The following is a 21,744-nucleotide window of genomic DNA, read 5'->3' as shown; positions in this document are numbered from 1 at the left end:
ATGGGCAGGAGTGCTGACGCTCGATGTGAATTACATCGAGACTCCAGTCTAGATAAACCTGGCTAGAGAAATATTTCGAGCACGACGGAAATATCTGTTGCACGAAGGCGCCACCCTAGATGTGACAACCTGTCGAGGACTCTCAGGATGAGGTTGCTACCAGGACGCTGAACGTGAAACGGCCGATGGTAAACGTATGGAGTGTTCACGAAGAAGGTCGATAGCAAACGACTCATTGTGTCTTCTCGAGACCATTCTTAACAGTAGATTGCCACATTGCGGTACGACAAGCTCATGTGAGACTGAACTATTAGAAGAGATAGCAATATATAGTTCAGCATTCGTTCGAGAAGAAGCAGTCGAAGGCATCAGGTGGAAGTCACCAACAGACACAACAGGCAGAGTTTCTGTGTTCTCCGCGACGATACAAGATGGAGAGGTATTGCCAGACACGGTGGTTTGCAGCAAAAAAATGATTCAAACGCCAATGCGCACACGAATACAGGACTGATCGAGTGTCTCGGCGACGCCACATTGACCACACGAAGAATATTGACTGACATTTTTTTTCTTCGTCTTCTGACTCGAGGGTTCAGCGCATCTATGTCATTAAGCTTCCGCCTATGTCTGCGTGTAACCACGTCTCTTGAGGGATCAGAGTACTCGTGACTACACTCACATCAATATCTCATATGATGTGCATGGGCGAAACTACACAGAAAATATAGTACACGATAACTCGGGGACTGTCGGTCAAATGTATACGGAAGCGGAAGGACTGCATTACACACCACCGATCAAGCGTTCAGCAAGGCTTTTCGTGCTTGTATCCGGCGGCTACGCCGAGGCTGCATAGGCTCTTCTTCCTCAGGCCGCACATGCTCGTCTTCCTTAGGTTGCATATGCTCGTCTTCATCTGGACCCAGAGGCCCACGCACAGTCTCCCATTGTGCTTCGGTGGTTGTTCTCCTCCAATCGCAGTCGTCTATCGCCGATCAAATAATGATATGTCAGCTCAAGACACCCTCTCCTTCTGTATTGCGTATATGATCGATCCGAAAGGCGGAAAGAGGGCTCACCCCAGACACATTGACGTAGGCTAGAGCAGGCATCCCCAATAATCATAGGTACTTCCTCGACCTCTTCGACGGCCAACAGGTGTTCACTTCCGGAGGTGTTCGACGTTATGACGAACAGAGCTTGTAGCATCCTAAAGCCGAAGTCTTTGAGCGATCTCGCGATACACTCCAGCAGTACCTGTTGTAAGCAGTCTCGTAGATGAGTACGACTTTCAGTGATCAACAACCACGCCGTGCTGCGAATGCCATACCAGTTCAGAGGCATCATCCCGACATGCAAAGTACTCGATCCTCATGTCGTATATTGCCAGCTTCCTTACGAAGTGCAAGCATGTCTCCGTCGCCTTAACTGTGGCTGGTATCTGAAAACTCAAGGCATGAACGCGACGACAGTAGCGCAAGGGATAAACCGGCATCCAGGACAACGTCGGACTCTTCAGCAAGGTCGCATACATCAACATCGGACATGCATTAGGATCGAGGATCTCCCAGTACGGAACGGGCGCACTCAGATTCTCGAGAAGGGGTAGAGAGAGCTGCAAGCCTGGGCAGGGTGCGCGTTTCAATGGCCAATTCGAAGGCCCGGGGACGTCGTCCTCACGCAGAAGACTCTTGATGGGCTCATCGGCGTCGTCGATGCGTAGTTTGATGGTGCGCAATGACTGGGCGTGTCGTTGCAGGAAGCGAGCGACGGTGGGAGAGTGTACCATGCGTGCCTCGATCTTGAAGTCTTGCAACGTTGGGATATGGAGATTCGATAATACCTCTGTTGGATCTTCGTATTCGTGATGATCCGGACAGGAGAAGGGGATAAAAAGAGGACAGTGCTGGTCGCATTTTTGGAACTTGATCTCAAAACGGAGAGATTCGAGGCGGGGAAGATTGGCGAGAACCCTCAGGACCATCTTGAGGACGGCGTGGCTGTGCGTCGAGAGAGTTGAGCGTGTACAACGGTCAATATGTACTGTCACCTCAAAACTGATATGAGACTGCGACAGCTTACTCGGGCGTTTCTTCCAGTGTCACGACACGAACGAACTCTCTTATGGAATACTTGTTTCGGAGCAGGGCCCCACACATCCTGATACTTCGAATGACCGGTTGTTTTCCGTGCTCCAGATCTTTTTCTTCCAGTGATCTTTCAGAACAGCGGATTGGCACATGGCGATATAGATGACGAATCGAAAGCTCGTGGAGGACGCGACTGGCAAGGCAAAGAGATAGTAGCATAGGTCTTGAGTCGACTTCATCTTCAGCAGCGAAGGTGACGATAGCACTGAGAAGTTCGACAGGAAGAGTAACTGCACTTGTGGTCCCCATGACAAACACCGTTAGAAAGGTATGCTTAATGGCAACGGGAGGCGACGAAGAGGAGATGTGAAAAGAGAGTTTTGCAAGTTTTGCAAGACCGGCCCGCTGAGCCACAAAGAGCCACAAAGGCACGACACCATGTGACGTGATCATTGACATTTCCTTCCTTCCCCGTGACGGAGTGACAAGCCTCTTGTTCCCGACGCCACATTCACCAATTGTTCACCAACATTCACTCTTCATTCACCACCTTCAAATTTCGCAGCGACAGTCATTGCACCCCATCATCCCACCGCATACCACTAGGGCGTGTCATTAGAACTGCCATGGTCCTCACACGTGGTCTCGGAGCACAGAAATACCTAGAAGCTCCACGACTTCCCGTTGAGTTGCTCACAGAAATCGCGAAGCTGGTTCCAAAATCTTCTCTATGGGCATTGTGTCGCACGAATCGTGTATTTCACGAGCTCACGGTCCGTTATCTGTACCGGTACGTCACGATACGCTGCACGGGCAGGAATGCCGCAGACACAGAAGATCTTGTTCGTCGAGCGCAGAAATGGTGCCAGACCGTCATGGAAAAGCCAGACAAGGCGGCTCTTGTCGAAAGTGTCACGGTTACGCAGCTTCCAAGGTAGGTCATCTGGTTATTTGAACATAATGAAATGCAGGTGTCTAGCAAGCTAATCTTTCTACGTATTCAGCGACCTGATGGAGTGGGATCCTGCCCAGGAAACTCTCATTGCGCTTCTCAAACGCGCATTTGTCGTTCTTCCGAGCCTCGAGTCACTCGACATTGACGGTGCCCTGAATCCGATAGTGGGGTCGCTCGGAATTCTGGACACTCTCCGTCTGCCCTCCCTCCGTACCTTCAGAATAGAGATGGAATCCGACCAAGATCCTAACCTTGTCGACTTCCTTTCCAGCCACCCTCGCCTCAAAGATATTGAGCTCATCATCGACGGACTCGAAGACGAAGAGCTGGGAGAGGAACTTACCTTCCCCGAGCTCGAACGGTTCACTGCCCCTTTCACGTACTGGGCGGGCTTACAACCCAACCCAAACTTACGCTTTGCAGGCCTGCATCAAGATCGGTTCATGGATCTTGATCACGATCCTTTCGATGTTATCCATCCCTTGGGGAAATTCACGGGACTAAAGTCGGTCTGGCTCTTGATTCCAGCAGAAAGAACACTTCCATATCTCATGGATCTCAAGGAAGAGCTACCGATGCTCGAGGAGTTAAGCGTCGACTTTGCGAATTGGAACGATCATGGCGAAGCTGTTGTAAGTCACCGTGCTCCACCCTTTTGTCGTCATCAGCCGCATCAAATAACTATGTATTCATTCCACTCATGGTATCATCCACCTTTTGGCACTTCCCAGACTACCAGCTTATCGGTGGCGGCTTGTCTCACCCACTTTAAAGTCCTCAATTTGGTGTCTGTTGAGTCAGACCCTTGGAATCGCAAGATCACGCAGACCACTGCGATGACCTTGGTCGAAGAAGCGAGTAAACACTGTGATACGCTTTTGCGGGCTCGGTTTGGTCAGCGATTCCGTTCATGTCGTTTCATGAATTCCTTCTTTTTTTTTTTTTGACTAACCTTTGCACTTCTTTAGGTCAGTGGAACTTGAAAAGAGATGGACCAAGAGGCGTGTGGAGGATAGTTCAATGGTTCGAGATGCTGCAGTAAAGAATCCAATGAAAGGACTTCTGACACTTGTGTCCGCACGATTGACCCGTTTTCGAGTGTCTGCAGAAAGCTTGTATTCCCATTATCTAACAACTCTGACAAGTGTTCGTAATACGTTCTACACTCCAATTTTACTCTCAGAGACAGCCCTTGATAATATCTGCGGCCTGCAAAAACCATGCACCATCAATATAATATGATCAGCCCATTGTTCCGCTCTACAGTGAACCGAGCGTACCTTCTCAGCGATACCGTACACCGTCGCGCTCAAATGCGCACTGAGCTGGATCGGGATGATGGATGAATCTATTAAGACACATTCGTCACGACATGCCATATCGGAAGCAAACAAACATCCTCGTGACAAACTTACCAACAACCCTCACATTGCTAGACCCATAGAGCTTCAAGTCACTCCCGACGGCACCTCCCATTTCCTTTGGTAACATCGCCACGGTCCCAAGCGGATGCTTCACTGGCTGTATGTTCTGCAGGACCCAGTCCTGCCATACTTCGTCCGAAGCGTTGAGCGGCACTGAGGCGAGACCGGGTACGAGCTCTTCAGAGACGATGCTAGAGAGGGGTGCAGTCTGGGAGACTGAACGTGCGGCTTTCGTGGCGTTGGAGAGGAGGTGAAGGTCGAAGGAGGGACCGCGGAGGTAGGCCGGATTTACTGGGTGAGCGTCAGTACAAAGAAAGAAGATGAAGGACGGAAACGGATGCTTACTACGCGGAAGGATAGCGGGATTGGAGGACTGGACGTGAACTGTGCCCCGACTGAGAGAGCCATATCAGTGAGTCGTATTCAGAGAAGAATGGGGAACGCAAACCTTTGGGGTAGTAGGGGCCACACAACCGACCCAACAAACCCTTCAATTGATCCCCACGACATTTCCACCACAGGTGCTACGAACGAGAGGAGATAAACAGCGTTGTACTCGGATACACAAGGTCTTGTCAAGGCTCACCGTCATTATCGACCATACTCTCCGCCTGTATCTTCAAGATCCTCTGCAACGCCTCCTCGTTGGTAAATCCGCCAGTCGCCACGATGTACTTCGCCCTCTCATGCACGCTAGTTGAGAGCTGCAGAGCACTCATATTTCCGTTCCCAAAACCTAATATTTGGCCGAGTGTGAAGAATGCGGCGATTCCCTCAATAGGGGCGTTCGTCGTATTGATGAAGGAAGGTGGCACCGAGGCGGAGCTATTGTACTCTACAGAAACAAGGGCTTGATCTTGAAGATTCGTCCCGATGGAGGGTAGGTCGATCTATATGATAACGAGTAAGGGAATGAGAATGTGTATTGAAGACGGAGACGTACTTTGACAGGGATATTTACTGAAGAAAGGATCCTGAAAACGCAATAAGCTCTTGGGGCTGAGAAAATCAAGAATGCGGCTCACGTCGAATTTCCGACACCACTAAGTTCGAGGAAATGCGGACTCTGATAGTACGCCAAAAAAAGATCGAAACGAGTCTTCTTCAGTTGCATTACCGGTCGGGAAGTGAAGTGGACTTACACCAATCGCTCCCGACGCGACAATAACCTCATCTGTGGTCACCACCTCCCATATGGGACCATCAACGGTCCCATTCTCCACGGGCGTGCTCACGAATATAACCCCGACAGCCGTCGCATTTCCATCCACAGCATCGTCTCCCCAGACGATCCCGATCGCCTGGTGCTGCACCAAAATCACTAGGTTTTCTTTTGCACCCCGCTGCTCTAGGCAAGGATAAACGTATGATCTTGCGCTGCTCGCCCGTATGTTACCTTCCGTTTCATTGCTGGTGTTCCGACCAGGTATGATGGAGTATGCGACTCGCGCCGCACCATTAGGGATACCAGAGCATGCGTCTACGTTTTGAACGAGGCCGACAGGAGCGAAGTAAGCTAGAAGAGAATATATGTACGCTCCAAAGGAGCCGCCAGCAGAATAAGGACTAGGGAACGATGCGGAGACCGGACCCATGGTGTTATGGACTGAGGGTGAGGGATCCCAAGTCGCGCCGAGAGCGGTTTGAGAGGACGAGGGCTGATTGAAACCTTCTGACTTCTTCATGTACCTTTGCAAGACAATGAGGAGATGAGTGGAATGGGGTAAAGTGCCAGGACAAGGGATCGACGTACTTGAACATATTGACCGAATTCCAACCATCATTGCCAAGACGTTCAAACGTGTCGTATTGATCAATTGTGGCCCGGGTCCACTCCATCCCGTTGGTGGATGAGCTACCTCCCAATACCTTTCCCCTATATGATAATGCAGGGTCAGGGTGATTTCGTGGTTATGCGTTACTTTCAGCCAAAACTTACTGCATCAGGAATAAATTTACACCATTACTTCCTTGTGGGGTCGTATAATATCGCCAACTGTAGGCGGACTGTACCGTTGCTTCGCTGTTTGATCGGATGGGAAATGCATCATAAAGTAAGCAGTGAATTATTTTGCTTTGTAGAAAGACAAACTTCGCTGGATCGTTAACCACGCTATCGTTCTGAGCATCCGGACCTGCTTCGATAACTGCGATGCTGAACGACGGTTCCTCAGCGAGCCGACTAGCCACAGTCAGTCCTGTTATAAAACGCCCATGAATTTTGAATCTGACAATCAGACAACCTGTGAAAATCACTTTGGGAATCGGACGTACACACCTGCCGTACCACCACCTACAACGATATGCGTGAACGTTTTGTTCACTAGTGCCCCGGGATCGGAAGTGATGGTAAGCCCCTTGACAAAGTTTATACCTATCACCAGACATAAAGCCCTTAACAAGCAAGAAGACAACGGCATCTGTGGTATAGCGCGCTTATACATAGCGAAGGAGGGGAAGTGTGAGGAAGAGGGCTAGAGCTGCTCCTCATTTAGCGAAGCTCTTTATACCTGCGGTGGGGAAAGAGAGGGCTATTTTGACCTCGATCTGATGCTTCGAGCGTCACGGTGATGCTCGGCTCCGGCGCCGAACTGATCATCACCGTAGCAAATCGAACCAAGCAGCTGGTCGCGATGGTCGAAAAAGACAGTAATCATTTAAAAAAAAGATTATACGATTGCCTATCCTTCTCTGAGAGCGTAGCTCTCCCACCACATCAATCCTTCACTCCCCATATTCTCTCGAACAAAATCTGAACGAGGGCATCCGACCCCGGCGTACGTGTCACGACAGGAACGCCTTCACTTCCCTTCATGAGCGACTCCATCTGTGCTTGATTTTCTACCTCAACTTGGGCGGGAACGGCAGTCGACTCGAATGGACCATGCTTGATATGTTCGCGATCCAGAGCTTCTTGGACTTCTGCACGATTCGCACCAGGAGCATAGGCGCGTTCGTCAAATCTTCTGTCGACGATGCACATCCCACGCGCCAGCTCTCCCGTACTGTCATTTGCGTCACGTTGTAGTGTGCATCAGCTTCCTGAGTAATTCCGATAGCTGTAAGCGGTAGCACGTACCGTTCCATGGCGAACTTCCTCCGTGTGGCGTTCCATCCTTCCATTAATCCGAGATCGACCTCCTCAGCGTCATCTTTCACCGGTGGATTCTTCGCAGCAGCCCACACTGCCACCACATCATGCAACTCCATCGCATCATTACCAAACTCGAGCATTACCTCCCTCGTACGCTGAAGGAAAGCGCTAGAGAAATGTATTATCGGAGACTTGCCAGCCGCGATCGAAGGTTGGTCGGGTCGGAAACCGGTGTCGATCCGTTGGGCATAAAGTGGGAAGGATAGCTCATGAGGAGTGGTTATATCGAGAGGCAGGATGAGTACTCGAGAAAGTGGAAGGCCTTGATGTGGCGGTGGTAGTTCGCCAGAGGGACGTTGCTCGAGCAGCTCTGTAACTGCATATGGATCCGCAAAGAAGTTGACTAGAGCAAGGGTAGAAGATGGCAAACGTCAGCGTCTCCAGTCCAGGTCCATTCGGATAGTTAATGACTCCTTACATTCTGCGACGGGGCTCGTATTCCCGGGCACATCTAAAGCGCCACCCATTACCACCACCCGTCCTATATTGTCGCGCACGCATTGCGCGTCCTCGCGCATCATAAGAGCAAGGTTCGTCATTGGCCCAAGAACGATATACGTGATCTCCCTTGCTGGAAATTCGCGCAGCATGTCAAGACCGACCAGAAACCCTGGTCGATTCGTAGGCTCTAATTGTGGGTGCGTCTGAGACTCGATCACGGATAATGGGACGTTTATATCAGGGTGAGTTTGCGTGGCATTTCCCAAACCATCTCTGAGGAGACAAAGTCCACAGTATATGGGGCAAGGATGGTCAGGATTGTTGTCATAGAGATAAAGGGTAAAAGCGATGCTGACTATGAACTGACCGACCGTGGAAGTATTGAGCCGTGTGAAGCTCGCCACCAAGTGGCCCCTGGGCGCCTCTAGCAAGAAAAGGCTTACGCATTTGGAAGAACCCAGGGAAGCGAGAGCGTGCTTCGGGGTTCTGCTCCAGCTCTTTCTGGACAGCCTGATAGATTCTGTACATGTTTGAACTGGGGAAGGCGTCAACAAGTGTCAGTAAGGACCTCATACCCAAGATATGAACCACATACTATGATGCATCCATGTCCGTATTGCCTATCAAGGAATAGAAGAAATTCGGATCAACACGCCGGGAATTACAAGGATGAAGGACTAACCAAAAGAGATAGTGTAACCCAAGATCTCGAGTTCGGGGGATGTCAGAGCCATAAGTCTAACACAAATCTAATCAGAATGGTGCAACAGCATATAGCTGCAGAGGGAAAATAGCGTACATTGCCACGGTATCATCAACACCGGGATCAGTGTCGACTTTGTAGTGGATGAAGGTAAGTAGTCGAGTCGCGATATTGACTTCAGCAAGAATCATAATTCATGAAAGAAATGAATACTGACTAATGACCGGGATTTTAGGCCGACTCAAATTCACAGTAGGCATTATGTGCGTTGTTGTTGAAAAGCGTCGACAAGTTCGTTCTGGCGTTATCTCATCGTGTCAGAACACTCAAAGGATCTGACTTCAGTTGGAGAACGCCGGTCGGAGCAGTTTCGGAGATTCAACGGTTGATTCTGTTCAAGGACACGTGGCCGGGTAGCACCTTTGAAGTAGTGATCCTCTCACTTTTATCTCGATCCCCTCTATCTCTCTTTGTCCGCTCATAGTACAACACAAGTCTTGCACAACGTGAGGTAGCAATCCGTCACAATATGCCCCAGAAACTAGTTAATGTGGAATTGTGCCAGCTTACCATTCGACTGGCAGAAGTTCAATCGGACAGCTTGGCTGTGTACGTCTATGTTCTGCTCGTGGCTGTCATGATTGACTCGAATGACATGCATCATACGAGAGACGACCCTCGATGCGCCAACGAATGAGTAGTCGACGGTATCGTCAATTTAGCGTGCATCTCATCAATTGATCCACATGCCACAGTCTTCTTCTTCTTCTTCGTTGACCTGTTGAAGGAGTGTCCATGCAAACATCATTCACTACGAGTTCCTTGACCCATTTGGCGTTGGCAGCCCATCTCGGTCATTATTAAATTTCCTTGCATAGACGTTCCTCTTAGGCATTCCATATCGTATAATATCATGTTTTGTTCGTATTTTGGGGGCGAAGATCGGTGTTTAAAACGTTGTGACATCTACGAATACTGGGTGCTGATTATCGATTGGTGATAACGCATCGAGCTTGGGCTCTGGGTTCTGTCTGTTCGTGGCTCTGATATCGGCCAAAACACGCCCTTTCATTGTCGTGATTTAGTATATAGTGCTTTCCACAGGCCCACACGCACCCATGATACATGCACGGCGTTCCGAGGGCGTGGTATTTGCCGCAAGGACTGCTCATATATAAGCCTTCCAGTGATAGCGTGTACGCGCGTTGCTACTCCCACTGACTTCTGCCCACGCATTTCCACTCTAGCATACGCACAGCAGCTCATGACGTGGAGCATACCTACTTGTGAGTGTATTTTCACGCTTTACAGTTTTTTTCGCATCACTGACTTCTCTTTGACGATCGGGTTGTGTATGCAGGGGTGAAGAGTCCGTCTCCAAGTTTGCTATGGTGGTTTTTACTCTCCGCTCTACTCCTGACTCCTCTATTCTTCTATGGAGGGAGCCTCACACCTCAAGAGACGGCCCCCAGAGGTCAACAAAGGCGCACACCTCCAAGGACACTACCAAGAAATGTTCGCCATACTCTTCGGGGCATTGGGCACGCATTGGTCGAGAAAATGTCTGCCACACACGTAAGGCCAGAAAAGCAGCTCAAATCTTTGCAAAGTGCCCTCCAGTCGTACGTTTGAACTTCCTTGGCAGGGTCCAGATCATTACCATCTCTTGTCCCTCATCGACTTATCACCTTTCTTCTAGACAACACAAGCAGTTATATGGCCTTATTATCGGAATCGATAACTACCTGTCTCCAAAAATTCCAGACCTATCCGGCGCCGTCGCTGACTCCGCTGCCGTACGCGCCTTTCTCTCAAATAATCAACACGTAATGGGCTACTTTACGCCGCACTTAAAATACTTGAGCAACCAAGATGCGACGCGGAAAGCTATCATCCGAGAGCTCCAAGCTTTACGTTCGGACAAGAGGATTCAGCGAGGCGATCCTATATTGATCTATTACGCCGGCCATGGCTCGTCCACGGTCTCACCTGTCAAGTGGACACGCACAGAAGATCAAAAGGAGAACGGTAACATCCAGTTCATTGTCCCTTATGATTGCGACGAATGGGTGGCAGGAATACCAGATCGAACCATCGCAGCATGTTTGGATCATTTGGCTGGGGCAAAGGGCGATAACATCGTGAGTATTCCCACCTCTATGTCCGTCCGAGCTTCATCGGTGCTCATCCAAACAACGTGTGCGGCATATAGACCGTCATCTTTGACTGCTGCCATTCAGGTTCTGGTACTCGGAACATCGGGGACTCACAGAATTGTCGGGAGCGCTTCGCCGACCTCCCTACCACCAACATTCCTGCGGACCTCGACGCGGATATCTGGCAGAACATTTCGACGTCTGAAGGCGAGGAAGGTCTTTCTCGTGGGGATAAGCTTGCGCCGAAGTTTGCCCATAGAGCTTTGAGATCGCATATGCTGCTTGCCGCCTGCGGAGTGCAGGAGTCTGCGTTGGAGGTGGACGGAAGAGGCGTGTTCACGAAGGCGTTGCTTGAGACGCTTGAGCAGGTCATGAGCGAACGGGTTAGTTATGAAGAGCTCATGTGGCGGATGCCGGACCTTTCGGGGTATGTGCGCTACTCCAAAGTCTTTGTAGGCTTCTATTCACATTCCCACGAATGCAGGCAGAACCCACAATGCGAAGGGGTGAATCTCAACCGCAGGTTATTCTCCACAGAACCAGCCCCTAGCTCCCACCTCGCTCGCTCCCTTGGCCCGTCCTTCGCTCTCATCGTTCGTAGCCCTCAGGGTCAGCTCGAGATCGGGGCCACCCCGTCCCTTCCTGGTCAACAGTTTCCAGCGAGGCAAGACGACGAGAGTGTGACGCGTTTTTGCATTGAACTTGGTCCTGGCCTAGACGAAGTATTCGAACGCTTGAAAGGGGCGTGCGATGCGGACAATCTCACTACCCATCTCAAAAGTTCTGGGGATCCAGACTACGGTCTACAACTCATCGAAGCGGACATCATTGTCTCCATCCTCAACGGCCGCGCTGTTTTCGATGACCTTACCGGGTTCGGCTCCAGCCCTCCCAAAGCAAGCAGGTTCAAACGTCTTCCCAGCACTTCCGAACCCGACTTCGACTCTCTCTACCCCATCATTTCCGCCGCTGCACACTGGTACCACCACCTTCGCAGGCGCCCCACCAATAGCGCTCTATCGCATTCCAGAGAAGTCAGCATCGAATTTATGGAGCTTTCGGAGACGAGCGAGTATGATGCGATGTTGATGCCAAAGCTCGGCCCATCCACTGAAAATCTCATCACCCAAGACGCCCAATCTCGAAACATGGTAGATATCGTGGTGGAAGAAGAGACGCTCTACGGGCAGAAAATCAGGAACACATCTCAGCACGCCCTATATCCATATCTCTTCTACTTCGACAACAGTGACTTCAGCATCAGTAAGCAAATATTCCTACTCGTCGAGCGCATCTATAGACGTGTCTTTCCATGCCCTGACTTTTCTTTTCGCCCTTCGTTATTTATCATCCCCTGTAGTGCCCTACTACCTCCCTCCCATCTCTACATCCGGTGGCACACCAGACCCTCCACTTCCTGCCAATGGTTACCTGACCATCGGTTACGGCTCCGGAGGAGCGTCACCTCACCAATTCTTCCTCCGTGAAGACCAAGACGTTGATGTCGGTCACCTCAAACTATTCCTGACCACGAAATACGTAGACTTATCGTTCGTCCTCCAAGAGACGCCTTTCAACACGGATGTTCAGGGGCGTCACATAAACAAACCGAAGGCAAGGGCGAAAAAGATTCAGAGTCCGCTGTGGGATGAGATCACGGTTACTATCGTGCAGAGGGCAGAGGCGTGAATACCAACATCGACGCGGTCGTGTTGATGACGAAACTGGTTCCTTTCTCACTATTATCTACCTGGGTTGACGATGTGCGCCGCGTTGCGGGTTATGTGAAGCAGACTTGACATTGAGCGACGCTTGTTCATGTGTCTTTATTGAGCGCTCAGTATCCACGACTAGTCCTCGTCTGCTCATAATATTTACACTTCGCGTCCTGTATCCCGATTGACAGGCATTTGTACACCTTCACTCCACCGACTCAGTCCCAGGTGGCTATATATTCTCGGCGAAAACGCCTCCCGTGAAGACATGAACGACACGACGAGAGTATAAAATTATGTCGGGATGAGCAGCTGGCTGTTTGCGGAGGCACAGTTGCAAGTACTTTTTGAGTACTTTCTACCTTGTTTCGACTACAACTTGTTGAACTTCTTCCCTTGGTATGCTTTTCATATCGGCAAATGTGATCCCACTAGCAGCTGAGTCGCGGAGCACTCGCGCAGGCTAGACCCAGTTCAGCCATGACCATCTAGGATGCACACACAGTCACGGTATTGGATCCGATTCAACGAAGTGCGGTGTGCTCGATGACAGCTTTTAAGTTTCCCCAGAAAGGGATACCGAATTCGATAGATATCAAGTGTTGGTGGAAAATACTCTTTCTTTCATCCGTAGCCCTATCTTCGTGTGCAAAAGAATAGACGTCGCTCAAAGATGAACGGCCTCGATCATGGTCAGGTACATTGGTACCCCGGTCGTTACATGCACCTATAAGACAAAGGATAGCCATTCGAACCAGACCGACTAAGAGGAATCTTGCACAGGTTCGATCCGTTTCGACAGATGCGCGGAAACGCGTCATCGATAAAACTAATCACGTTTCAGCATCCCCCGGCGATACTTATAGGGACTGAGAGACGTACATACCAAGAAAACGTTTTAGAAAGAGGCACTATATCCACCGGAACGCATATGTCCTCCTACCAAATGAGCCTCTCAGCATCTGGAGATCTTGCTTGGATCCGACATTTGAACGGTTTGGGATGGCTGCAGGATACGAAGATCGTCATGCCATTAGTTTCACCTCAGCATATATTCTATTAGTCTAATTGACCGACCTGATCGTTCCGCCTGTATATTCTACCTGTTTCTTCAGTGGATTACCATGATCATCAACGCAAGGAAGGATGTTGAAGACCGAGAGCATCGTGGCTGCAGTGATGAACAGCGAATCCTCGGCGAGATGACGACCTGGACAGATGCGCCTGCCATATCCGAAGACAAAAGCTCGCGGGTCGGGATTCGTCTGTGTCACAGTTGAGGGTTGTCCTGAAGGCTGGGAAAGGTAACGAGCTGGATCAAAGTCAAACGGATTTGGGTAGATATCAGGGTCGTGTAGGATTCCCCTACCAATCGATGTCAGCAATCAAAAATGCCAAAAGAAATGCTGTAAGGAATTACACCCACCAATTATTCGCTATGATGACGGATCCAGCGGGAAGGTAGAAGCCTTTGTAATGATCATCTTGTATTAGCGAGTGCGGAATGCCTAAATGGCACGAGTCAGTTACATAGGTCACCTCTGGATCATACTTATCAGAGCGACAACGCACCCAGATTCGCCACAGGATTCCAACGATGAACCTCCTTCAGCACGGAATCTAAGTAAACCAACTCCTCTCGATCGTCAAAGGTAGGAAGCCGGGCAGTCCCGACAACTTTGTCGATCTCGACCTGGGCCTTACGTTGCACTTCGGGGTTGGTGAGCATAGCTAAGAAGAACGATGTTATAGCGGATACGGTCTGTCCGTAGACATTAGTACGAAATGGAGAGGGGATGATGAGGCTGCCCACGGTATCAGCTCCTGCTGTATGAAGGAAGAGAGAAGATGTTCATATTCTGTTAATGGTATAAGGGAGCAAGACGGTCATGTACCAGCGTAGAATGCAACCGATGTCCATTTGAGTACGATTTCTTCTTCTGGGGTGGGGTGGGGATTATTCTCGATGAGGCTGGCCGTGAAGGATGGCTGCGCGGTTCCATTTCTCTGGAAATGCAATTGAATATAATACGAACCAGCCTAAAAATGCGACGACGTACAACGAGATCCGAAACGTACTTGTAAGGTTCATCTCTGACTTGGACCATGGTCTTCCTCCATTCTCTCGCTTTGCACTTGAAACCCGCACCGGGGAACCACTCGGGTAAGTATTTCACTAGGATCAAAGTATGAGTGTGATAAGAACGCGCAGAGGTAACCCAATGTCTACACCAACACTGAGGAAATACATCGACAAGAAATGCCCCGGGCGTGCTCGCTATGCTGAATTCGTGATCGGCTCGTTCTGCGAGTTTCAACATCCAGTCATCGTCTCCAGTCACCTTGTGAGCGTGAGAGATCTGTAGGACTGTTGACGCTACCAACCTGATAAATTTTGTCATGTGAGATGGAAAACATAGTACTAAGCGATGGACACGGGCGTACGTCCTGATCTGCGCAAGAAAGGTATTCGGAGAAACATGCAGTTGACGCAGGAACTCCATGTTATTGTCCTGGATCGTTCTGTGCCAGCCCTGCACCTCACGAGGGGACAGAGCTTGGCCCAAATATTTGCGTGCCATGCGATGGTGAGTATCGTAGGGACGCAGAGGTATGGTGTCCACGTAACCGATTCTATAGAGCTATATGAGCACAAGGCGATTTCGTTCACCTATGGCAGGCTACGTACATTTCTCCAGCCATGGTGATTTTTGGTCTATCGGAGTAGATGGAGCTCCTACGGTCGAGGAGATCGTGAACCGCTTTGGGAGAACTGAGAACAATGATGTGACGTCCGAGAACGGAGAGGTGCATTATGTCGCCTAAACATCAAGTCATCGACCGACTCAGCCAAGAAAAAAAGTGTGATTCCATCCAAATAACTTACCGTATGCTTTAGCCATATCTGCGAAAGCAATCCACTCTTTCTCGGTCGGCATATGATGTGCATTGCCGACCACCGGGAGTGGCTTCGGGCCTGGAGGGTACGGTGGATGCTTGCGAGATTGAAAAGCTCTGTATGCTGTTATAAAAGTGAGACCTACGGCAGCGTAGATAACAATATTTAGCGAAGACGGCATCTTGACAGGAAGAAGGAAGATCGACGAAACGCGAGTACGGGAGCCTCTTCATTGATATAGGATCTCGGTCGGGGTTCCCGGGAATTCCCTGATTTCGCGTATGTGCACGCTGTGGGCGCTAGAGGAAACGTGCCCTTCGGCCCCGTGCAATTAGACGCACAGCATTGGCAGACGCCACTGCTCTCAGCCCTATAATCTCCAACGAACAACAACGAAAAAAGAGGTGACATGGAACGGCAATGCAGCAAGATCATTCACCTCTTGAGGTTCTACATGTCTAAGCCGTTTGCCAGTGTCTCCTGGTAGCCAAGCACCGCGAATCCGTCAGCTTAGGAATCTACCTACATTGACCAGCACTCCTCGTCTCAACCTTGCAAACAATGGCCTACCCTCGATCATCACCTTTCCCTCCTTGATAACCAGAGTCGAAGGCACACCATCATCCGCCGCTAGATGCGTGTGATCACGATGCAATGTGTGAAGGGATGAGATATGCAACTCTATGAGAAGGCATCGAAGCGGCATTCGCAGAGTCGTTTGTCAACTGAAGATACCTTGAAATGTGAGACGCGCGTAGGAGAGGTTCATCCTCAACAGATGAGGGCTCTGGAGGCGTGGCGAGTCCAATGGATGTCACAATCGGCATCGAAAAAGTGGAGGAGAGCAAAGACTCGGCAAGCTATGGCATTCTTTGGACTATCATGTTTTCGACCTTATTCCATGAACGAATTGATGAGCCTATTGGGAGCTTCAACGAAGAACACAGTCAATGGGGCGATACAGCATACCTTTGGTCCAAGATCGCGCTGGTAGCTGAGCTACTCGATGACGCCTACGCGAGCCGTGTCAATCCGACTGTCGTAGTGAGAATCTGAGTGGGAATGAAGCCTGGCGGCCGTTACACTGTAACTATTCATGTTATTATTGAACATTTTCGATACTCTACAGAGCGTGCAAAGTCCGACAAGAAAAGCGAGTGCAAGAGCAGATGCGAAAACCTAAGAGAAATGTTCTGACCATCAATACTGGCCCTCATGATTCGAAGAGCACAGTGATTCGACTCACAACCAAGAATTTGTGCTGGCCAAGGTAATGTGATCCAATCATCGATTGACCGACCAAAAATCGACCGAAGTATCGCCATAAGCTGCGACGTATCCGTCCGCGAAGGTCGTGTGTACGATCTCCTCGTGGGCTGACCCGATATACGTCTCCACCACGTCCTGACCATGACAGAACGATAAAGTCACCGGTTAATCTGAAGTTCCCTCCAACTCAGAGAGCCAAGACCGACCTTCGTCTTCCTAAAGTCCCACAACTTCACAACTCCATCCTGGAAGCCTCTGACAAAGTAATTCCCACTCGGATCCACAGCGCCATGGACGAAACGTGTTTCTTCGGATTTAGGGACGCCAGTTTTCGGATTGGTCTTTCGCACGTAGGTATATCCGAACTCTGCGTCTGGCTCGCGATTGAATGAGGTGCGGGTGTCGTATATAGTTATTTGGCGATATTTATGTTGAGCCTGTTGAGACGAGATAGATCCAGGTGCAGATAGAAGGGTGATTGAAACGTCAAGCCCAATGGACAGGTCAAGAAGTATAAGCTACAACTCACCTCTAGCACAACAAAATTTTTGGTCGCAGTATGAATCCAATAAATGTCATTCGACACTTTTTGCTGCTGCATCGCCTGATCGCCCTCCAAATCCCACTGCCAAAGATTTCTCCCCGCGCACGAGAAGATCGAGGAATCTCGCTGCCTATATTCCAGTGCGATGACCACCGATTTATGCTTCAACCCTAACCGTCTCGGCCTCGAAGCCTTGTATCTGACTCCTTGCTCAGCCCCAGCCTCATCCTCAGTACCACTCGACGTGACGCGCCACAGATGCACCGATCCGTCCTCCCCACCGCTCAAGAACTTGATTTTACCATCGCCCGAGTGTACGCCTGCCAGAGCGTGTACACCTTCCTTAAGATACGGCGTCAAATCATACCGCTCCGGACGAAGCTTCCTGAGCCTGTTCCTGCATGTTTCCTCCGAGTCTCTCGTGTCTCCCTGTGCGTCTAAGATCTTACCATACCCATTACACACATCCAAAGGACAGAGTGTGACCTGTATACCCTTCTTGGCCTTATAAGCCCGCGGGAACTCGAACCCGACAATGGCTACGTCGTCAAGGATAGTGGACGAGGAGACACGACGGGTGATGTCGTCCTGTGGCATGACGTTATTTTTGAAGGGCTCAATGAGCTTGCTATGATGTTCCAACATAGTCTCGTCAGTGTCTGACATCCCATAGAGAGATACATACAAAAAGAAGGAAGAAGAAAATGGGTGAAAGGCGGAAGAGAGACGCACAACTTCTGCTTCTTCTTGGCCAAAAAGTTGAACCTCCCCTTTATGTCGACCGCCATAAGCGGCAAACTGTTCGAGTGTGGAACGAGTAAGGATCGTGCACGACCATGCGGAACTTCCGGGATTGGAGTCGAGTAGTCTCTTCGTTTGCCTCTCGCAGGGGGTATAGCTAAAGCGGCGCCAGCTGGGGCTGGAGGACCGGCAGGTCGGGCGAGGCCTCTCGGGTTTTGGAGGATCAAGTCGAAGCGATGAAGAGGGCGTGCAGCAGATTTAGGATGGGCGATTTGGGCAGCGTCAGAATCAGAGCTCGAGCTTGACTCGGTGTTAGAACCAGAGCTGATCTCGATGACGTCCGCATTTGCCGCCTTGTCCTTACCCTTCGACCAAGACCGAGATTGTCCACGCGTGGGCTCATCTTCGGAGTCGGAGGAGCTGGAGGACGAGTCAGAGACGGCGCGTCGTTTGCCTTTCGCTCTTGCGGAAAGAGTCTGCTCTACAGGAGGCGAGGACATGATGACACGTCGTTCTGGCTTCGATTTCGGCGGTCGGATGGGTTCGTCTCGGTCGTCCTCCGAGCTGGATGAGTTTGATGATGAACTCGCAGACTGTGCTCTCCCCTTCTGTGGTGACCTCTGCGGCGGAGAGATAGGTCGTGGAAGTTCTCTATCAGACTCTTCCTCAGATGATGATGAAGACGAGGATGTTGCCGACTCCGAAACGGACGAGTACTCGCTATCGGCACGTTTCTTGCCCTTGGCCTGGGAAGACCCCTGCTGAGGCGTTTGGCGGTCTCGCATATGTTCATTCGCATTGATCTCGTCCAGGGACATCGAATTGACATAGCGCATGATAGTCTCTGGAGACGCATCTAGACCGGGAGGCTCAGGGCCACGCGAGGATGACGCGTCCGTTGTAGATTTGAGTGTCGATTTGGGGCTTGGAGGAGGCGTTCGTCTGCGGTGCGCGGACGTGGAGCGACTGTTCGACGATGACCCAGGCGAACCAGGAATAGGGATTGCGATTGGGATCTTATTGCGAAATCCGGATGAGCTCGTGGAAACCGTACGACGGATAAAATTGTTATTTGTGTGCAGGACGGGTGGTGGCATAGCGGACGAAGAGGCGCCTGAAGTTGAAGGAAGGTCGGGACAACCAGACCCAAAAATATGACCAGGAGCACTCGTCTTGCGAGATGGATCGCGTGGACTGGAAGCGACGGTGGATGGCCGCGCAGGAAGAGGGTGGGTAATCCTTTCGTTCGGGTTCCTTCTCTGGTGGGCATCGAGAGCCATAGGTGGAACTGTTGGACCCGATGAATTGAGGCGGCGTTGGGGTGGCGAGAGTGTGTTAGACGGTGCCACACGAAGGACATCAGGGGCTGAGGACGAAGCAATTGCGTTGTCGTGATCATGAGATGGTCGAGGGATTACCGTCTCCTCTGAGAGTCTACGTGGATGGTCTAGGTGTGGCGCACACGAAGAGGACGGCTTCATCGCGTTGTGGTAACCCTGGGATGGTCGAGGAAGTGCCATCGTTCCTGATCGCCTACGTGAATGATCCAGGTGTGGCGCACAAGAAGAAGACGGCTTCTGCAGTACGGCTTGTGCAGGTGCAGTGAGAAACGGTAATGGTGGCGGAGCCTCTGCTATCGTGGTTCGACATGTCGGCGTAACGAATCGACGGCCTTCATCGTCGTTGGCCAATTCGTCAACCTCTGAGTCTATCTCCATGTCTGACGAGTCAAGATTAGCTATTGTTGCGACCGGGGGGACGCCGACGCCGACGGCAGACCCAGCGTCTACTCGCTTGTCAAGTGGCTCCGCCAGCCCAGAAGTAGACGCGATAGCAGTCGAATTGGTTGCAGTAAGACCTGGAATATCCTCGTCGTAGTTGTCCAGCATGGGAATCGGAGGTTGGGCCACATCTATAGGAATAGGTTTTGAGCAATGTCAGTATGAACATCGCGTTCATTGCGACAGCACTAACCAAGATGTGGGGTCGCATTCGTATCTTGTGGCTCTAGCTTGAATATCATCGGCGGCGGCTTTACAGTCTCATCCTTGGTCCTAGTTCACAGAGCAGGGAGGTATGATGAAGAGGTCAAGTATAACGAGAAACAGCAAGCATACCAGGGTATCTTCATCGACCTCCCGTTCCGACTTTCGTCCAGACGTCAAATCATATATTATGGACAATATCAGTTCCGCCAAAATACGCACTGTATGACCGCTGGTCCGCTCTGGGCCTTTCCCGCTAATTGCAACTTGAACACCTCTAATCTCGCTTTAACTTCAACCCTTCTAAACCATTCGGCTTCCGGAACATCCTGCGCTCTCTCCATTATATCCACAACCAAGTGACCCTTCGGTTCTCCTCGCTCGGGCTGATTGCTTGGAACTCCGTTGTTGCCGTAGAGATCATCGAAAGTAGAGTCAGTTCTTGGCCGTTTCGAGTTCGACGGGCCAGCCTCAGCATTGGTATTATGACGTGATCTTTTTTGCCTGGAAGATACAACAGTAGTGGTTACAGGGCCATTGACGGCATTATCAGTCGACGCCGAGCTCATGCGAGTGTTACCGACAGTCGAGACGATGCAGCGAGGAGCGGTGAAGGAAAAGTTGAAATTTGTCCAGCATGTGTGGCGTCGCGGTGAGGCTTCGGCAATCCCCACTCGGTGGCCCACTCTGTTCATGTTTTCGGTTGCTCTCAGCTCCGAACCACAAGCATCGCTCCCCTCACTATGTTCACCACATGCTGACATTCGTGATCTCTGCCATTCCAGAAAGCCTCCAAAGTAGGTGCTTTCTTTGGTCTGGATCTAAACCAAACAGAGACACCTGTCTTCCACGGATCTTCTTGACCCTCGTGAAGCTGTTTTAGAGCCTGATATACTTCAAGACAAAATGGCCAAGGGACTTCGCAACTCTCGTCAGGTGAGTTTTGCCGCTACCGACATAACTGTCCACTGAAAATAAACTGGAACTAGTTTTCCACGAACCATCGTTCTCAGAATCCGAGCAATACCGGATCAAAACGTTGGCTCCGGGAGCACTGGCAGATTTCGAAGCTAAAACGAGAACAAAGTGATCTCCAAACGCGGATATCTGGCTTGGAACGAGAGAAAGCCACTCTTTTCGAAAGGGTAGAGCAAGCAATCGCGTCAAATTTAGCTGAAGAACCTGCATTCGGTTTTGTGTATCAGAATCACGAGGTATGTCATGTAGGAGCTATTGAGGTTGCTTCCTAGGCGCTGTGTTCGCTCACGATAACGTACAGGAGCTTGGACGCAAGGTCAAGATTCAGGTATGTAGTTTTTTTCTGCTTTTCTGAGTACTGTGAGGCGCCTGTCATCTGATCGAAGAGCACGACTTCGTAGGCGGAAACCATCAAAAGCCTAAAGACCAAGCTCGCCATCGCGACGAAGAAGTCCGTGAAACATGAAAGAGATTCAGTCACATCCAAGCTTTCAAGGCGTACTTTTGCGTCGTTGGAGGTCGAACTTGCAGCGAGAGTTGCGGACTATGATGCTGTTCGTTACTTTTGGATTAACACGCCGACTGAACGTCTAACAATAAGCCCTTTCTTTTCGCAGATCTTGCAGGATTTTACTCTCGCGAGCGCTGAGTTGCAAGAGCTTGAAGCTCTATTGAAAGAGAAAGATTTAG

The 21,744-nt window shown here is 50.4% G+C and overlaps 7 protein-coding genes across 7 annotated transcripts; 2 read left to right on the top strand and 5 right to left on the bottom strand.

Moving 5' to 3' along the window:
• Positions 1-797: 797 nt before the first annotated feature.
• Positions 798-1,984, bottom strand: STEHIDRAFT_106469 (uncharacterized protein; the record flags this gene model as incomplete). Its single annotated transcript, XM_007298353.1, has 3 exons — positions 798-985; positions 1,080-1,257; positions 1,331-1,984. 3 exons carry the CDS (start codon positions 1,982-1,984, stop codon positions 798-800), a joined length of 1,020 nt encoding a protein of 339 aa, XP_007298415.1.
• Positions 1,985-2,708: 724 nt separating this feature from the next.
• STEHIDRAFT_116906 (uncharacterized protein) lies at positions 2,709-3,677 on the top strand (the record flags this gene model as incomplete). The annotated part of the gene is made up of 2 exons (XM_007298352.1): positions 2,709-3,024; positions 3,095-3,677. Coding segments are annotated over exons 1-2 (891 nt in total), but the record flags the coding sequence as incomplete, so codon positions are not given.
• A 332-nt stretch (positions 3,678-4,009) lies between these two features.
• STEHIDRAFT_126741 (alcohol oxidase) lies at positions 4,010-6,889 on the bottom strand (the record flags this gene model as incomplete). Its single annotated transcript, XM_007298351.1, has 12 exons — positions 4,010-4,254; positions 4,515-4,760; positions 4,815-4,864; positions 4,918-4,993; positions 5,056-5,359; positions 5,413-5,443; positions 5,495-5,535; positions 5,612-6,158; positions 6,223-6,345; positions 6,409-6,492; positions 6,562-6,667; positions 6,748-6,889. 12 exons carry the CDS (start codon positions 6,887-6,889, stop codon positions 4,010-4,012), a joined length of 1,995 nt encoding a protein of 664 aa, XP_007298413.1.
• Positions 6,890-6,902: 13 nt separating this feature from the next.
• On the bottom strand, positions 6,903-9,051 carry STEHIDRAFT_88413 (nucleoside hydrolase). The gene is made up of 8 exons (XM_007298152.1): positions 8,985-9,051; positions 8,864-8,900; positions 8,747-8,802; positions 8,660-8,684; positions 8,432-8,599; positions 8,042-8,337; positions 7,549-7,966; positions 6,903-7,474 (listed from the first exon to the last, which is right to left on the bottom strand). Exons 1-8 carry the CDS (start codon positions 9,025-9,027, stop codon positions 7,186-7,188), a joined length of 1,332 nt encoding a protein of 443 aa, XP_007298214.1. The 5' UTR covers positions 9,028-9,051; the 3' UTR covers positions 6,903-7,185.
• A 546-nt stretch (positions 9,052-9,597) lies between these two features.
• Positions 9,598-12,847, top strand: STEHIDRAFT_116904 (uncharacterized protein). Its single transcript, XM_007298350.1, has 6 exons — positions 9,598-10,053; positions 10,128-10,389; positions 10,467-10,908; positions 10,980-11,350; positions 11,408-12,186; positions 12,284-12,847. The coding sequence occupies exons 2-6, from the start codon at positions 10,328-10,330 to the stop codon at positions 12,610-12,612; spliced, it is 1,983 nt and encodes a 660-aa protein (XP_007298412.1). The 5' UTR covers positions 9,598-10,053; positions 10,128-10,327; the 3' UTR covers positions 12,613-12,847.
• Positions 12,848-13,577: 730 nt separating this feature from the next.
• STEHIDRAFT_88406 (cytochrome P450) lies at positions 13,578-15,718 on the bottom strand (the record flags this gene model as incomplete). Its single annotated transcript, XM_007298151.1, has 11 exons — positions 13,578-13,644; positions 13,716-14,003; positions 14,059-14,146; positions 14,211-14,400; positions 14,452-14,465; positions 14,534-14,645; positions 14,699-14,814; positions 14,875-15,023; positions 15,084-15,272; positions 15,328-15,460; positions 15,526-15,718. 11 exons carry the CDS (start codon positions 15,716-15,718, stop codon positions 13,578-13,580), a joined length of 1,539 nt encoding a protein of 512 aa, XP_007298213.1.
• Positions 15,719-16,821: 1,103 nt separating this feature from the next.
• On the bottom strand, positions 16,822-20,645 carry STEHIDRAFT_151111 (uncharacterized protein; the record flags this gene model as incomplete). The annotated part of the gene is made up of 7 exons (XM_007298349.1): positions 16,822-16,941; positions 17,013-17,243; positions 17,336-17,978; positions 18,083-20,003; positions 20,066-20,145; positions 20,209-20,238; positions 20,299-20,645. The coding sequence occupies 7 exons, from the start codon at positions 20,643-20,645 to the stop codon at positions 16,822-16,824; spliced, it is 3,372 nt and encodes a 1,123-aa protein (XP_007298411.1).
• Between the last annotated feature and the right edge of the window lie 1,099 nt (positions 20,646-21,744).

This window comes from Stereum hirsutum, assembly GCF_000264905.1.
Source record: "Stereum hirsutum FP-91666 SS1 unplaced genomic scaffold STEHIscaffold_1, whole genome shotgun sequence".
Taxonomy (NCBI): Eukaryota; Fungi; Basidiomycota; class Agaricomycetes; order Russulales; family Stereaceae; genus Stereum; species Stereum hirsutum.
The sequence above is the reverse complement of the archived record's forward strand: the minus strand, read 5'-3'. Positions and strand labels throughout refer to the sequence as shown.

What these genes read in the sequence shown, in the direction of transcription:
- STEHIDRAFT_88413 (XM_007298152.1), bottom strand. Translation starts at nt 9,027, where the DNA reads ATGCCTACTGTGAATTTGAGTCGGCCTAAAATCCCGGTCATTA. An exon ending in GGGTTACACTATCTCTTTTG is followed by an intron (nt 8,685 to 8,746) that starts GTTAGTCCTTCA and finishes ATTCCTTGATAG; the next exon opens with GCAATACGGACATGGATGCA. An exon ending in ACGGACATGGATGCATCATA is followed by an intron (nt 8,600 to 8,659) that starts GTATGTGGTTCA and finishes CGCCTTCCCCAG; the next exon opens with TTCAAACATGTACAGAATCT.
- STEHIDRAFT_116904 (XM_007298350.1), top strand. Translation starts at nt 10,328, where the DNA reads ATGTCTGCCACACACGTAAGGCCAGAAAAGCAGCTCAAATCTTTGCAA. An exon ending in TTGCAAAGTGCCCTCCAGTC is followed by an intron (nt 10,390 to 10,466) that starts GTACGTTTGAAC and finishes CCTTTCTTCTAG; the next exon opens with ACAACACAAGCAGTTATATG. An exon ending in CGGATGCCGGACCTTTCGGG is followed by an intron (nt 11,351 to 11,407) that starts GTATGTGCGCTA and finishes CCACGAATGCAG; the next exon opens with GCAGAACCCACAATGCGAAG.